The 18,402-nt window shown below is 40.2% G+C and overlaps 1 protein-coding gene across 3 annotated transcripts in view; it reads left to right on the top strand.

Annotated features, from left to right (window-relative positions):
• SFMBT2 (Scm like with four mbt domains 2) overlaps positions 1–18,402 on the top strand; it is a 371,940-nt gene that overhangs the window by 226,242 nt on the left and 127,296 nt on the right. For all 3 annotated transcript variants that reach the window (XM_073589037.1, XM_073589038.1, XM_073589039.1), the window contains 5 exons: positions 6,073–6,319; positions 8,538–8,635; positions 10,063–10,164; positions 13,022–13,169; positions 15,134–15,216. In XM_073589037.1, the coding sequence (XP_073445138.1) occupies positions 6,073–6,319; positions 8,538–8,635; positions 10,063–10,164; positions 13,022–13,169; positions 15,134–15,216 (678 nt within the window). The remainder of the gene's footprint in view (positions 1–6,072; positions 6,320–8,537; positions 8,636–10,062; positions 10,165–13,021; positions 13,170–15,133; positions 15,217–18,402) is intronic.

Genomic DNA, 18,402 nt, shown 5'->3' on the forward strand with positions numbered 1-18,402 from the left:
GATCTGCAAAAAATACAGTACATATAATACAAAAATTTAATTTAAAAAGTTAGTCGTTTTCTGGCAACACATACCTATTTAAAGACAAACTAGAAAACGATAATGATAAAAGTAATAAAAGCACCACTCGTGTGTTTCTTTGTATTAGAGAACTGGAGTGGTGCTACTAATCTGAGTTCTCTGCCTCTAGTATTATAATTCCCTGTCACCGTCTTCATCTTTTATCAGCACTATCGGTCTCCAGCAGTTTGTGAGCTACTGGATGGCTCCAGTGTTTGCTGAGTAGACTGTAAGTCACTCACAACTCAATGTAAGTATATGAGTACCAGAGCAAGACCATAACGAGGCTCTGATAGACTTACATTAAGAGCTTGAGACCGTTACCTCTGAGTTTGGATCAATCAGAAGCTGCTGTCACAAGATGGCGGCACAGAATCAGCATGGTCTCAGGAACTGCTGGTATGTATAATAGGTCAAGGAACCTACATTAGTGCCACCCCTCAAGTGCTGAAATAAAAAAATGCTGGAATGATACTTTAAAGGAAAGAAATGCCTACTTCACTTATATGAATTTAGTACTACAACTTTTCATAAGATGTACCATTACCTCTAGCATGGAGCAGCACATCTTGTTGAAACCTGTGTTAAAACTAAAGCTGTTATCTATTCTATTATTTCTAAACACTCTTTTTTGGTGATTACTTTGTATCTCCGTTCATACTCCACACACACATTCAAATGATACATCATTTGAAAAGTAAACTTGCCCCCCTCAGCAAGAAAATAGCCAAACAAACCACACATCCACTATTTGATCACAAAATGCAGTTTAAACATTAATTTTCATAAACCTGCAGTAAGGAAAAATGACCTGCAGGTGGCACCACAGTGTCACGGGGCAGTTGGGACAAAGCAGGAGACATGGAACCTTGGCCCCTGAACTGCCCCTCAGGCTTCTTAACTTGGGGGTACACTTGAAGGTAGTGAGGCCCAAGTCCCCGACCTGTCCCTATCTCCTGTTTAGCCCTGAGCTAAACCACCAACCCCCTCCCCAGGAGGTGAGACAGGGAATAAAGTGAACTGCACCCAATAACACACAAAGGAAAATAAAACAGACACCATGGGGTTAAAGCAACTAAAACCCAAAACTTAGCTTTGCTCTGCTGCAAATGCTCCAAGCAACAGAGTAAGGATCCGATCAGCATCCAGCAGCAACTCCACTGCTCCAGATAAGCTTAACCCCCTCTCCACCAGGTAGGTCCAGTCCTCACCACGGTTGGATAACAAATGAACAATATTACCAGCAGTGATTTACTGCACATGACGACCTTTTATAGGAAGGAGTGGGGATTAGTCATCACCTGTTGGTTAATTTAAAACTACCACCAAAACAACTACAGTTGTAGTAAACCCCAGCGGCTACCAGGGGAAAAAGGTAAATGGTTTCTATAAGAATCCACATTCTGCCAGGGCTCCAAAAACGGACCGTGACACACAGTACCCCAAAGCACACTACCACAAAGTTGCTTACAGACATCACAAACAAATCCAAACATTTGCATTGGGGGCTTTTCAGCTTGACAAACTGCTTGCCCAGCCTATTTTAGCCAAATTGAGGGATTGCACAATTCACTGCAGGTGAGGCACATATGCAAACACATTTGTAAACATGCACTGCCCATTGAATTGCACACTTGCTCCATTCATACTCCACCCACACAAACAAATTATACACCATTTGAAAGGTCAAATTACCTGCAGGTGGCAGCACACTACCCCAAAGCACACTACCACAAAGCTGCTTACAGACATCACAAACAAATCCAAACATTTGCCTTGGGGTCTTTCCAGCTTGCTCAAGTGCTTGCCCAGCCTATTTGAGGTACATTGGAGGATTGCACACTTCACTGCAGGTGAGTCACATATGCAAACATATATGTATACATGCACTGCTTTTTCGGTGATTACTTCGCCCCACACACACAAATGGTGAGTCACATATCCAAACACATTTGTAAACATGCACTGCTCTTTCACTGATTACTTCGCTCCACTCACACAAATGATACACCATTTGAAAGGTAAACTTGCTCCCTTCAGCAAGAAAACAGCCAAACAAACCACACATTCATGATTTTATCACTAAATACAATTTAAACATTCATTTTCAGAAATCTGCAGAAAGACACAATGACCTGCAGGTGGCACCTCAACCGGAAGACATTTTTGGGCCTCTACTTATCAAACCAATTTATTTTATTACCAATCTACATATATAAATACCTGTCTGTATTCATCATCTCATGAAATACATTTACACTTGACCAGCTTGCTTTTTCTGAAATTGACTGTGCCCCTGACGACCAATGTGCAAAAATTTTGCACAGGCCAAGCTAGTAAATTAATATTCTTGAAATAATAGTTCATAAATGTTCTGATTGTTCAGGTGCATGTGAAATAGGATGATTTAAAAAGCAAAATTTATACAGTTTCCCTTTAATAAATAAAATAGATGTAGTTAGGATAGTAGGGCAAATGATGTTGAGCCACTCTCGATATTATTATTGATATAGCTATTATACCATTAGCAACTGCCAATGATATTTTTCTGACCCTAGTGCCAAGTTTCACAAACTCTATGATGTCCATGAGGCCACTGGTGGACAATAGTATTTACCGAGACCACCAGCTAGCTAGCAACATGCAGCTGTGGACCATTGATAGAGCACTCGTGGATCTCTTGAACATCAGATCAAACTGTAAAACTTCCATGTACACGTAATCAAGGGACACAGTAACATTACTGGAGGAATTATGCATTCTGGACTAAATTTTAAATTTTACAGAAGGCAGGCTTTCACCAAATTTTTCATGTTGAACTATATATAATAATTTTCTTTTATTTTGCCTCTCCATATTAGCAATAAAAATATTGGCACATAATGAGTTAACTTTAGTTACCTTCTTCCTGTATGATTTGCTATCTGATAACACCCACTTGGGCAAAATTTAACTCATTATGTGCCAGTACTTTGATTGCTATTATCTCCGCAATGGAGAGGTGAAGGAAAAAAACCCAAAACATTTTATTCTGCTCGGCAGCCTAACTATCACATTGTGTTACCAGCCCAACATGAAAAATCTCTCCCTAGGTGCATAAAGTCACTTGGTTTTAATGAGAACCGCAAGACTGACTTAATAATTATACATTTCCTTAATAATCTGGGAGGGAAGTGATGAGAAATAATTTTGCTTATGAAGACATTTTTCCCACGTTAGTGTAGTCAGAGGTCCATGTCCAGTCCATGTGTGAATCCAGCCAGCACTTGATCGGTTGAGCGGTGCTTGTGTCAAGGGCAGCAGACCTGCTCAAACAGAGTTAGAAAAGACCGCTTAGATGTCGTTACTCTTCAGAAACATGTTTCCTAAGAGTATGTCCAGTTTTTTAGTAACATTACTAAATACATTACTGAATATTTTGTAGATAAACTATGCAGTATGTAATTAAAGGGGTTACTTCATTAGGATAACCCCATTATCCGGGGGGGCTTCTTTGAATTCGGGCCGGTGACTTTTGCCTGCCACCAATAACAGTACATGTCACTCTCCTTGCTACAGTATGCTCTATGGTATTGGACCGGTACTGACATTATTGAATTTACTGAGCGGCTCTCTGTATATATATATATATATATATATATACACACGTGTGGGGCTGGTAATTGGCACCGGTGGTCCGTTCCTTTCCATCTTTGTGCACCTTATCATTACATTTTTGTACTTCTTTGTAACATTTTATGATCAGTGTTTAATAAAATGTATACATTTTTTATACCAATACACTCCTTTGATTTCTTCTTTTGATATAAAGATATATATGGAGCGAGTTAAAGGTTTGGTAATGCATTGGGTGGAGATAAACTTAAGGTTGAAAAAAATAAAAAACAGTGCCTGGGAAATTCACACAAGTTATTTATACGATGCAGAAATTCCCGGCTTTAGCGTAATTTCTAATCATACGACTCATATGACTCCATAAATTGTGTTTACTCTTGAAATGGATCTTGTGTAATAAGATAATATAATGCTTCATTAAAAGAGAAGACGGAAAACAGAGTTAGTTAAGAGCTACTGTAACGAGCCGCAGGACGGGCGGTTGTCACGGAAACCAATTGCGGGATCTGTGAACTCTTCTAGAATTGGTTTTCAGGGTGTGCTTGTAAAGTGTGTTAAAAGGGGTCATCAGAGCACAATGAATGACTGTTATTAAGACTCTCGCCGTATGGTGCTGAATAGGTTTTAGTCTATTTCCACTGCATTATCCCCTTAACAAAGACCTTTACATGCAGTTATTGTCAAAATGAATATCCACAGTCGTTAAAGGATATTTTTACTATGCAAAGTGAAAACTATTCCATTCCATGTGAGTGTATATATATATATATATATATATATATATAGAGAGAGAGAGAGAGAGAGAGAGAGAGAGAGCTGATAAATATCACACAAAGAGTTAAGAGGATATCTAATCTAGCATCACATCACCTTATAGTTTGTGATTCCTGCTGCTTTACCACTTCTTCTTATATAAAGCCAACATGCTCTTCACAATCTGGGAAACCAGCAAAAATATCTTTATACAATAACACAGATTTCCATACACATAAGATTGCTGTAGACCTATTAAGGTCCCGTTACATTTAGCGATGCACCAGCAATCCCGACAATAATATGACCCAGTCAGGATCGCTGGTGCATTGCTAAATGGTCGCTAGTGAGCTGCCAAACAGGCAGATCTCACCAGCGATGCAGCAGCGGTCGGCGGTCGTTACTTGTCAGACGGCAGCTCTGCTGACGACTTCCTCCCGCGTCCATGGAGTCGTGGAGTCGCTAGTCGGCGCCAGCAGGAAGCCGACGACGAGAAATGGACCAGGACGATCTCGCGCGATCAACGATAGCCAGCGGGGGGGCCGGTCAGAGGTAAGTGTCACATGTAGCGAGATCGCTAGCGATATCGCTGTTGCGTCACAAAATCAGTGATGCTTTAGCGACATCGCTAGTGAACTCGCTATGTGTGAAGGGGGCTTAAGACTACCCCAATTGCCTCAATATCCCACCAGTGATGCATATTACTTCAGTAGGAACAATGATATGACCAGATACTTCTGCTGTTGGTTGTCTGCACAGACACAGACCTTCCAAGCCCTTGTTTCTCCTAATTGGGTATATTGGGGAATAGATGGACTGTTCAAATAAACAATAGATGTCCACAGACCCTAAAAATAAGTGTTGGCCAAATGCTCATTCATCTGACAGCTATTTATTTCAATTCCTCCATACACCCGAACAATCACCTTGGCCGAGCATTCAGTTGCTCTGTTTTGAGAGAGCGCAGTAATCTGCTGTCAGGCTCATCCTGCAGAATGGATAGGGAGATTAAATTCTTACCGACCAATCCTTATCCGGCCCTCTTATTACTCTTCGCCAACAGATGAAGTAATTGAGGGTCTGGAAGCCTTCATAGACATTAGATGGTTGGCCAATTCCACCAAAATTAACGGGTTCAGTAGACTTTTATCAGATTTGCTTTAGGGCCTTAATGTCCTCAAAAATGTTACTACCCTATGCAGAGTGAACATGATCATTAGAATATAGGTTCTTAATTGTGGTGTGGGAGAATACAGTAGGTAAAAATTAGATTAAAGGTTTTGATTTTTCAAATGATATGGTTATTTTACATGCAAATGAGATAATAAAATGAATGTACAAGAAACTAGCTCACAGCGTGTCTCTCAATTATTACATATAATTTATTATACTGTATATCAGGGCAGACATCCAATTGGTGCAGATGCACAGGGGTCCAAGAGGTAATGGGCACTCCCACCTGCAAATCAGCCCATAAGGAGCATTATGATGATCTTATAGACTTCTAAGGACCCACATACTATTTTCTCACTGTGGTCCTTTCCCATCTCTGTCTGCCCCTGCTATATATTACTGTACTATTTTACATATACAGTATGTTGGGAATTTTTATATTGAAACCGCAATTTCTTTTTCTTTCCATAGCCTCTTCGTGGAAAAGCTCCTGTAGACCTCATTACAGTTGATTCACTCATAGAGCTTCAAGACTTACAGAATCCATTCCAGTACTGGAGCGTAAGCGTGTTAGAAAATGTTGGAGGAAGATTACGATTGCGCTACGTTGGCTTGGAAGAATCCGATTCTTGTGATCAGTGGTTGTTTTACTTGGACTGTAGACTTCGACCTGTTGGTTGGTGTCAAGAAAATCAATGCAGAATGGAACCACCTTTAGGTAAGTCTTAACAAGTTGCTGTTGCTATGGTGTAAAACAAACATCCACTGTATTACATGCATGGGTATAAGTTTGTAGGACCTTCATACACATATCCATAAACCACTGCTTTCTGGTCTAAAGCAAACTTCCACTGCATTACATGCATGGGTATAAATCTTGTCTGTAGGACCTTCATACACCTATCCATAAACCACTGCTTTCTGGTCTAGCCAATGTAGTCTCTAAAGTCACTCTAAACCTATGAACATGCATACTAGCGCATTAAAAAGTTTTCTAGTATATTAAATAACTGTGAATACAGAGAGAATGCTTTCGTGACTGTCACCTGAAATACCTGTGGAAGTATAATTACATTTAGAGATTTGAATTATGTAATATAAGATGTACTGAGCATATTAGCCACGTGGTTGTCTGGTATTAGGGTTCAAGCATACAGTCACTATATGTTCCTGCAGACTTGTGAATCCTCACAGTACGTGCATGACCGCAAGTATGTGATTTGCATACATGCGGTCACATGCAAGTTTATTGAGCGAGGCCGAATGTGTCTAGTCAGAATGTGGCCGGAAGCATGCAAATAGCATATTTGTGGTAACAAGACCGCCTGCTCACAGCGATGGCATCGGAGAATACTCAAGGTACACAATGTATAGGTGGACTGCACACTTGTACCCTAAGGAGGGACAACCACAATTTAATTGTCTTAGGCTACTTTCACACTAGCGTTCGTGGGCGCAGTGCAGCTCAGCCCTGCCCCTGGCCGCGCACCCTTCGGTCAGTTCCTTCTCTGATCGCATGAGGCTGCATGCGATCAGCGTATCCTATATTTAGCATTGGATACGCGCTGTGTTGCATTTTTGTGCTTGGGGCGCAGCGCCAGCAAAATCAGACCAGTGCACGATCAGCGTATCCAACGCTAAATATAGGATACGCTGATCGCATGCAGCCTCATGCAATCAGAGGAGGAACTGACCGGAGGGGGCGGGGCTGGGGGTTGGGCTTAGCAGCGGCCCTGTGCTGCGCCCACGAACGCTAGTGTGAAACTAGCCTTAGGTATTACATGTGAATTTACATTTTTAACAGTTTGTATTCAAGCAGTATTGTTGTCCTAATTTGTCTGATTGTTCTTAAATAAATCCTCCATACTCAGTAGTTTCCTACAATTGACCCAAAAACAAAACACATAACGTAGCTGATCGACTTTTTATGGTGTAAATTTTGTTCCTATGTTTTGTCAGAAACCAGTGGTCTGCTGTTAGTGGTTTAGGTCAGGAAACAGGTCATCTTTGTATATACTCATTCCATTATACTGTAGATGGCTGAACATTTAGGCTACCACTGGTTAGTAGGTCATCTAGTCCGACTACTGCTTCAAATGAATACACATCAAAGTTTGTAGATTTTCAGCCAGTTGATTTCCTAGTAATTCTTCTAAAATAGTTTTGTGAAGTTGCTTTAAAAATAATCCAGGGCAATATGCTGGGCTGAATTTCTCAATTGCAATGTCTGGGCAGATATCAAGATACCTAACCGTCTTTACTTTTGGGAAATAGCACCATAAATCTAATTCTGGTGACATTATGTTGCATTTTACATAAATATTCTCTGTGGTCATCGTAGATTGGAATACATATCAGTAAAAATCTTCAAATATCTTACATTTGTTTTAAAGGGTTATATTTTGATTATTTTATTTCCAACATGCTCACCTTGTGAAGGGTGTCATAGAACATACCATTAATGGGACTACTACCATCTCCTTGCTGGACCATCAACAGAATCATTTGTCTTTATGGAAAGCCATGAAAAAACTGAAGTGTTTGTCATATAGTCTCGTGTAAACCATACGTCTATACTCTCATTAAGATCCTGGTATAGAATTGAAAACGTGTTTGTTCATATAAAACTTAATAACGATGCAACTAATTGAATTTGTGGTTTTAATCTGACCAATAAAGCAGTGTGTTTCAGCTGTTGAACAGAGGAAGACTTATGGTAATTTTACATGAGACAGCGGTGACAAACACTTCATTTTTTTCACTGGCTTCCATCTAAAGTGAGCAGTCATTGTGAAGCAACGCTTTCTTAAATAATACCTAGAAATATGAATTAATTAGCTAAAAGCATTTATAATTAAGCATGATCAACACTACACTAGCTCAGCACTTATTATTTAAGGTGTATTCTTGATATTCATATATTTGTAATATTCTAGATCTTTGTCCACTCAAGAGCATGTCTGAATGGAAAAGTGCTCTTGAAAAGTCGCTAGTAGATGCTGCAAGAAGTCCACTCCCACTCGAAGTTTTCAAGGTAAGATATTGGGTTACAAGACTGTAAGATGATTTTTTTTTTTAAATATGTACATTTAATTTAAATACTTTTACTTCCAAAAAAGACAAAAGTATTCTAAGAGTTATACCTTTATTGACTAGCCAGATTTTTTTTCCAGTTAGCCAGTAAAAGTATCACTCCTAGAATACATCTTTTTTCATTATTAAAGTATGTACCATATTTTTTGGATTATAAGATGCACCCCAAATTTTGAGGAGAAAAATAATTTTTTTTTAACAAAATGGTGGTGCTTATAATCCATGCGTCTTATTGCTTACCGGGGGTGGTGTCTGCGGTGAAGTGGGGTCCCAGGGTCGCTGCTGTATGAGGCAGGAGTGGGGTGATGCTGCAGGCTGGGATTAGGGGGTGTTCCGATGTGCGGCGTGATGCTGCTGGTGTCTGCTGCTGCGGGTGTCTGGTGCTACTGCGGGTGTCCGGTGCTGCTGCAGGTGTCCAGCATTGCTTTGGATGTCCGATGCTGCTGCCCGGTGCTGCTGCGGGTGTTTCCGGTGGTGCTGCTACCGGTGACTCTGGTGCTGCGGGTGCCCGGCGGTGCTACGGTAGTGTCCGGTGCTGCTGCAGGTGTCTCTGGTGCTGCCAGGGCTCTGCTGATATTTTATGCAAGGCCAGAGATCCGGCAGTTCCATGGTTTCTTGTGTGGTGGACTCTGGGAAAATGGCCGCTGGGGGTGGCGCATGCGCAGATAGAGATCTTGGCACCAAGATCTTGGGAGATGAGATTTCAGCACTGAGATCTCATCTCCCGAGATCTTGGTGCCAAGATCTCATTCTGTGCATATGCCACCCCCGGCGGCCATTTTCCCAGAGTCCACCACACAGGAAACCATGGAACTGCGGTAGTTCTGTTCTTTCACAAAATGTCAGCAAAGCCCCCCCGCAGCAATGGAGACCCCTGCGTCAGCATCAGAGAACCCTGTAGCACCGCTGAGCACCCACAGCACTGCTGGACTCCCCCTCATCCCAGTCTGCCGCCGGCAGCAACGGTACCTGTAAGGTATATATGCATTATAAGACGCTCCACCCTTTTCCCTCCAAATTTGGGGGGGGGGGAAGTGCGTCTTATTACCCAAAAAATGTGGTACATTGTTTTATTGACTAATACTGTACCATAATATAATTTTTTGTTGTATATCATCAAAATACATTTAAATAGTGCAAATAGTGACCCATGTCTCCAATCTCAACTGTTTAAAAGGGTTATCCATTATGGGAAAACCCCTTCTTAACTACTAAATTGCTCCACAGAAAATGAAAAGATGCATATTCACTTGACAGACTTGTTACATTTTTACAATGTCAGTATTGTGTCTCTTGGATGTCCACTGTGAAGGAATACTGAAAGGCTGCAGATGATACTGTTTATTAATATGATCTTCCTTTATGAAGGATCATGCTGACCTAAGGCCCCATTCATTCAGTGCTGGGATGAAGGTGGAGGCCGTAGACCCAACTGAGCCCTCTCATATTCGTCCTGCAACTATCTGTAAGGTGAGTAACATTCTTGGTTAATAATGACTAAAGTGATTATACGGAATCAGTATGTATGTAACCCCCCCCTTCCCATGTACAGCACCATGGAATTAATGGCGCTATATAAATAAATAATAATAATAACAATCTCAGTCCAGCCTTGTTACTACAGAGCAATCATAAGGACGTCTCAATATTTACAAACATGCTGAAATTTACAATGTAAATTTATTCTTACGAATTTCTGATGCTCCTGGAGAAAGCTGCAGTTAGCCTTGAATTCACCATTTAAAGAGTTTATCCAAGACTATTTTTAGTGCTACCTACCTGCCTATTGTGCCCAGTGCCGATCTCTAACTGCTCCTGTCGGAAATTCAGTGGCTTCCCCTGATATCACGTTGACTGAGCAGTGAATCTTTTCTGCTCTGCTCTGTTGATGGAACGTGATTGTCGACTTCATGCTAATTGACAGCCGGCTTCCTGTTGCTTAAGGCCACATTCACACGTTCAATATTTGGTTAGTATTTTACATCACTATGTGTAAGCCAAAACCAGGAGCAGGTGATAAATACAGAAGCGGTGACATGTTTCTATTATACTTTTCTTCTTCTTGTTCCTCACCTGATTTTGGCTTTTAAATACTGAGGTAAACTACTGACCAAACACTGAATGTGGCCTGACAGTCATGCTCCATCAAAAGAGCAGGGCAGAAAAGAAACTGCTCTTCTGTTGACGTTGAGCAGCTGAATCGCCGACAGGAGTGGTCAATGCCATCTCTGTGCCACCACTGGGCAGAACAGACGGGTAGTCAGCCTGCTGGTTTGTAATCCTATACTAAAATAAAATCCTGGATACAATTATACACTTCTTCTCCTGATATCACGCCTGCCTTTTTGTAAAACACCAGTGATTGTCTTACCGCTGTCTCTACCATCATGTCCTCCCTCTATCTGAAACTGAACCTGTCAAAAACTGAACTCCTCGTGTTTCCTCCCTCTACTAACCTACCTTTGCCCCACATTGGCATTTCCATGTGTGGTTCCACCATTACTCCCCAGCAATATGCCCGCTGTCTTGGGGTCATACTTGATTCCGAGCTTTCATTCACCCCCCACATCCAATCACTGGCTCGCTCTTGTTATCTGCATCTCAAATACATTTCTAGAATTCGACCCTTTCTTACTTTCGACTCTGCAAAAACTCTTACTGTTGCTCTTATTCATTCTCGTCTGAACTATTTTAATTCTCTACTAATCGGTCTCACTCTTACGAAACTCTCCCCTCTCCAATCCGTCCTGAATTCTGCAGCCAAGATCATATTCCTCACCAATCACTCTACCAATGCCTCTACCTTATGCCAGGCCTTACACTGGCTACACATCCACTCCAGAATTCAGTAAAAATTTATTACCCTCACCCACAAAGCTCTCCATGGCTCAGCACCACCCTACATCTCCTCCCTCGTCTCAGCAAACCACCATACTCGTGCCCTCCGTTCTGCTAATGACCTGAGGTTAACATCCTCATTAATCAGAACCTCCCACTCCCGTCTCCAAGAGTTTTCATGTGCCGCGACGATTCTTTGGAATGCACTACCCAGATTAATACGATTAATCCCCAATCCTCACAGTTTTAAGTGTGCCTTAAAAACGCAATTGTTCAGACTGGCCTATTGCCTCAATGCACTAACCTAAATATTCCTGTGAGACTCATTTCAAATTTTTTTACCATATCCAGGTTCCTCGCATCATGTTCTCACATGCTTTTTGCATTTAATAGCCCTCTGTGTCTGTACTGTTACATATTTAGACTGTTAACTGGTTCATGCAGCAACAGGAACCCCTGATTCTTACACTAGGGATGGTCCAAACAATAAAAACAATAAAAACAATTGTTACCATCCACCTTTTGTGTCTCTCCTTTTCCCTTATAGATTGTAAGCTTGCGAGCAGGGTCCTCATTCCTCTTGGTATCTGTTTTGATCTATATGTTTATTGCTGTAATGTCTATTGTCTGTAGAAGTCCCATCTATAATGTAAAGTGCTGTGGAATATGTTGGCGCTATGGAAATAAAATTATTATTATTAACCCTATAAACACCGTCCTCCTAGTCGGATGCATTAGCACATATTGTCTTCATGAGTTGAGGAAATCACAGTGTTTATTATGAGCAAACACTGGAATTATTTGTAAGTCTTTAGCATTGGAGGATTGGAATTAATAGTGTTTAATTAATGGAGAAGCTATTTGTTTACTGGCTTTTTACAACTTTGGATATTATGCAGTGATATTAAATTCTGCATCTTAAATCAGTGTAGACGCTTACATGGTGCTCCGTGCTATGCTGCTACATGGGGGGATTCTTATGTAGAAGACATTCTTGTTATCCTATGGAGTTTGCCACAAATTGTGTCACTTGTATAGAATCCTGCAAAAAAAAAATTGTATTAGTCTGTAGCTTGTGAGGTACGCAGAGCTCTTATGGCTGCTCTCAACTCAGTATTTTTATGGAGCCATATTAAGGCTATATCCATGTATTATAAATGTAGTCCAGGAATAACTTTTTTTAATCGAGCATTGTGCAATAATAGTATAAATATCAACAAAATTCAGCATCTTCTCAATCTAACAACAAACAGTCTTGCCTACTTGTTAATTGATATTTTCTAGGTGTATATTCTTCATTTTGTAGCTTTATTCCATACACACATGCTACCCACTACTCAGTTCATCTTTACAATTTTTATAGATCTTTTTCCCAATTCCATAATTTGTTGAGGTCTATAAAATGCTGGTCAGCAATGATAAAGCAGATAGCACCACTGTCCGAGTGAGCCTCATTTACTAATACAATCCATCTGGCTGTATATTGCAGGTTTTTAACAACGTATACTTCCTAGTAACTATTGATGATCTGAGACCTGAAGCAAGAAACTTGCCGATGCTTTGTCACGCCGATTCCCTGGGCCTTCTGCCGATACAATGGTGTCTTATAAATGGGGTGAATCTCACACCTCCAAAAGGTCTGTAATACAGTGGTATAAAAATGTCACAAAAGCACTTTAAGGCTGAGTTTCCACAATGAGTAGTTGCTGCATTTTTGATGCTGTTTTTTCATTGCACAAAAAATGCTGCATCTTACTGTTCCAACAAAGTGGATGGGATTTACAGAAATCTCATGGCCAGTGTATTCTGCTTTTTATGCTGCATAAATTGACCATTTTTTAAATCAACATGTCAATTTCTCACTCGGGAAATGTTTGTTTTATGTGCAGATTTTCTACATAGAATTGAATGAGAAGTAAAAAATAGCATATGCGCCATGGAAATGCACTAAAACCACATGTGATCCACACATGACTGTATCAATAAAATTACATCAAAGCCATTTTATTTAAGTCAGAACACATCAAAAAGCCACAAAAAACAGAATAAAAGCGCACTAAAAACGCAATGAAAAAATACAAGTAACCTAAATTTTCAGAAATTTTCCAGAAAATCTGCAAAATCAAAAAGTCACTGATCGTGAGAACTTAGCCCAAGGCCACTTTCACATATTCAGTATTTTGGCTTACAAATACTTATGTAAAATACTGACCAAATACCGAACGTGTGAACGTTGTCTAAAGGAGTAGAATATTATGTCAAAATGTTGTTGACGAGTTTAAAATTCTCTCATGTACCTCCTTAAGTGATTGGACTAGACCGCCTTCTTGCATCTCTTCCTTAAAGGTTCAGCATTATTGTGCCTCTTATTGACATTAGTATTTTGTATACTTATTAATGTATGCTTTGTTACAAGGGTTCTTTATTTTTTATGACCCTTACCCTTCCTATGTTCATTCACCCTTTCCCCCTTCCTTTTTCTTGTTCCCCCTCCCTATCCACCTCCCAGTTTTATAAAAACTTTAATAAAAATATTTAAATGCAAAATGATCAAAATTATGATTCTATTAATTTGTGTAGGAAATTGACTTCATAAGTTCAGGGTTTTAATTGCCTTTTAAACACTTCAGGCTTTCAAAGACGCCAAGAATTAAAACTAAATAAAATGTCTATTCCTCCGAGGAAGATGCTCAATACTTTACAGTAAAGTCAGTGTCCATGAAAAAAAAAAAAATGTTGTTGTTGCCCCTATGCAAGGTACAATCTGATAATGTGACGATCAGCACATGAAACTTGGAGATGTAAAGATGACTAATATGCTAAAGGGGCTGTCTGGTCCAAATCGATAAGTGTGACTGCAGACTTATGAATCCACCCAGCGCACATACTGTGCACTTCAGGAATTCGCCAGTTCCTGAGCTGGAAATGGAGGGTATGTATGAGTTATACATAGCCCCCCCGGTCAGTGGATGTGGCCTCGCTTCCACACACAAGTGTACGAAGCTAGGCCACACCCACTGGACGGACCTGGCTGGGAGTATGTATAAGTCATACACACCCTGCGCATATACAGAAACTGACGAATCCCCGCACTTCACAGTGCATGCACTGGGTGGATTCATAAGTCTGCAGTCAAACAGAGTTACTGCAGACTTATTGTTTTGGACCAGACAACCCCTTTAAATGAATGTAAAAGTGGTCTGGACCATAATGTCTGTTTATATGGGAAATCAATCCAAGAAATGGATGTTAGGAAAGATTTCCCCTTTTTATGTCAATACATTTGCATTTTTCTATTAGGAACTCTGTTTTGACTTTCTCAACATTGATATTGCAGGAAAACAATTGGTTGAATTCAATAGATTTATGTGCATTTTCTATTTTTTTTTTTTGCCGTTATTGATTTTAATGATGTTTACACTAGTTTTCATCCGTGTCATCACTTGTACACAGAATTAAAAGGAAAACCATTGTATTAATCGTTAAATATGAATATTTGTACATGTCCAAATGTGACATGCTGTACATAGCCTTCTTTTAAGGACCAATGCACCAGTCCTGCATTATGTTGTAAGCATTTCCTCATATTTTGTGAAATCAGGTTATCCGGAGCAGGACTTTGACTGGGCGGATTACCAGAAACAGTGTGGAGCGGAGGCAGCACCTCATACATGCTTCAGAAATGTAAGATGCCAGCGATCCTGTTATTAATGATGTTTATAGTGCTAATGTTACACAGAGGGAAGCTGGTAAATGCAGACGTGGTTGGTTTGGGACACTAACTTTATGAGCACTGCTGGTTATAATCGCACACAGCCTTCAGATAGGTGTTGTGCTCTTTTTGGAAAAACTGGCTAGGTTTTTCTAAACCTGTACAGTCCCTATAAATAAAAATTATTTGAATCGTTAATTATTTGGTATTATGGATACTTGCATTTTATAACAGCAACAATATAGCCTGTGTTCATGACCTGTAGCACAAGCTCAATGTGGACGTTATTATTTAGTAGCCTTAATGGAAGATCTTCATTTTTGTAGATTTTCAAACTGTTCCATTATAAATGCATCTAATGCTCTTACCGTAGCAGGTCTTACCTGGTTTGTACCCTCTGTTGCACACTCTAAATCCTATACCACAATCTACTAACCCATGAAAATGCTTCCATACAATTTGTACATGGAACCTGAAATGGGTAATTGTAGGAGCCACTGTCACAATTCTGCAAAGATGAGTGCATCAAAATTCCTCCACAGTGTTGTAAAAGACTCATTGCCGGTTAACGCAAATGCTTGATTGCAGTGGTTGTTGCTTAGGCCTGTTTCACACATCAGTTTTTCACAATCAGTCAAGATCCGCCGTTTTGTGAAAAAAACGGATCCGCCAATTTTCCTTGCGGATCTGTTTTTTTCCTCATTGACTTTCATTATTGGCGGATTTTGACTGATGACTGTCCGTTGCATCCGTATTTCTGCGGATCCGCCAAAATTTTGGCGTCCGCAGAGATCACCGAACGGACCATGCAACGTTTTTTTGCAGTCCGGATCCGCATTTTTGCCTTTTAACCCCGAATCAAGTGTCGCTACTGGTTGAAAATTCTCTCTCTCTCCTTACCCGCAACCTCCATTCCTCTCGCGCGATGGGATCTCCAGCCCCACATCTCGGATCAAGCGATCTCCAGCCCCATCCCGCGCGATGACCGCGCGATCTCCAGTCCCACATCTCTGATCGCGCGATCTCCAGCCCCACATCTCTGATCGCGCGATCTCCAGCCCCATCCCGCGAGATGACCGGTATTAATTTTTTTTTTCCTGCCGCGGTTCCTTTAAATTTTTACCATCGGCGGATCCATACATCCGCCGATCCGCTGTCCCCCATTTCTGTCAGTCCGCCTGCAGATCCGTATTCCGCTATTTTGGCGGATTAAGATTGACAGAAAAAACTGAAGTGTGAAACAGGCCTAAGGGTGGCCCAACCAGTTTAAGGGCAATCACTTTTTCACACAGGGCCCTGTAGGTTTGGATTTCTTTTTTCCCTAATAATAAAGACCTTCATTTAATAGCTGCATTTTGTGTTTACTTGTGTTATCTTTGTCTAATATTTACATTTGTTTGGTGATCTGAAATGTGTAAGTGTGACCAACATGCAAAATAGTAGGAAATCAGGAATGGGCAAACACTTTTTAACACTTTTTAACAAGAATCTAAAGAATGCCCACTATGTTGGAAGCTAGACTGGTTTTGTCACTGATAAAGAACAATATTATAAGGGACTAAAATTACATATTTGTATGACACATTATTTTACTTTTTAAAGTGTAAGCAAAGGAAGCAAAGGAAATAACAGCAAGTGTTAGGTCAGCAAATAATTTATAATGAGTATAAAATTAGTTTCTGTATGGAAACTTATATAAATGTTGCTGCATTTGAGCAACTTCACACATGGTAATCATGTGAAACAAGCCTGGTGGAACACTGGTCAGAATTAATGGTAGTAGCAAGTTCTGCAACCCTTAAACAGGTTGTCCACTACTTTGGCATTGATGATCTATCCTTAATCAATCTCCGATTGGTGGGGTGTGTGACACCCAGCACCCTTCCGATCAGCTGCTCTAGGTGCCAGCCTCAGCCGAAACTGTTCAGCTACAGATCTGCTTCGTCTGCTGATAGTAGCTGTGGATAGTGGTCATGGCACATCCTCCCCCTATTCAAATCAATAAAAGGCGGATGTGTAGTTCCCAAACCTGGCCACACTCAGTAGATGAAGCTGCTCTGTAACTGTGCAGTGTGGTCGCCGCCAGCATCTAGAACTGCTGATCATTGGAATGCCAGGTTGCGCACCCCCACCGATCAAACATCGATGACCTATCCTAAGGATAGGTCCTTAATGTTAAAGTAATGGAAAGTCTTTTTAAGAATATTGTGTCAAGCTTGTGGAAAAAAAGAGTACCCCTTATATAATCCTGTGCTCTTCTAGGCTTTTTACATTTACATAACTCCCTCAGAATTATGAAATATGTTCTCAGTAAACTTCCTCATGCCATTTTATGGAACCTGTATTAAAACACAATTTCACATACTCATTAACTAGTTACAAGCATATACACCCATTGACTTTACACTGGTATTTATGCATTGATTGACACAGGTCCATAAAGAAAAACATCTTAACATCTCTTGTGCCCATCTGAAAGAATCATAGAAGCTGGATAAATGATAACCATAAGTGTGCAAAAATATTTAGTAACAACATATCCCTCTTTAGAAGTAAGCAGATACTGTCACAGTATCGTGGCTGGACAATAAATGTTTAGGAATCATTTTAATTAGTGGTATTAAGATTTTGTGTGGTTTTACTATCTGTCCTGTACATATAGTTAGTCTGTTGTATTCTACATTATATCAGTAACTATATACAGTCATGGCCAAAAGTGTTGGCACCCTTGAAATTGTTCCAGAAAATGAAGTACTTCTCCCAGAAAATAATTGCAATTACTTATGTTTTGTTATACATGTTTATTTCATTTGTGTATATTGGAAGAACACAAAAAAACAGAAAAAAAGGCAAATTAGACATAATTTCACACATAATCACAAAAATTGTCCGGTCAAAATTGTTGGCACCTGCTATGGCAGGAGACTCAAGAGGACCCCAATGTTGACACAGAAACATCACAAAACTAGACTGTAGTTTTCCAAAATGTACGTAAGTAAGCCCAAATCCTTCTGGGAAAGGGTCTTGTGGACAGATGAGCCCTTTCGGTAAAGCCCATCATTTAACTGTTTACTGAAAACGGAATGAGGTCTACAAAGAAAAAAACACAGTACCTACAATCAAATATGGTGGAGGTTGAAAGAGGTTTTGGGGCTGTT

This window comes from Dendrobates tinctorius, unplaced genomic scaffold (assembly GCF_039654945.1).
Source record: "Dendrobates tinctorius isolate UK_male_01 unplaced genomic scaffold, ASM3965494v1 ptg000105l, whole genome shotgun sequence".
NCBI classification, from domain to species: Eukaryota; Metazoa; Chordata; class Amphibia; order Anura; family Dendrobatidae; genus Dendrobates; species Dendrobates tinctorius.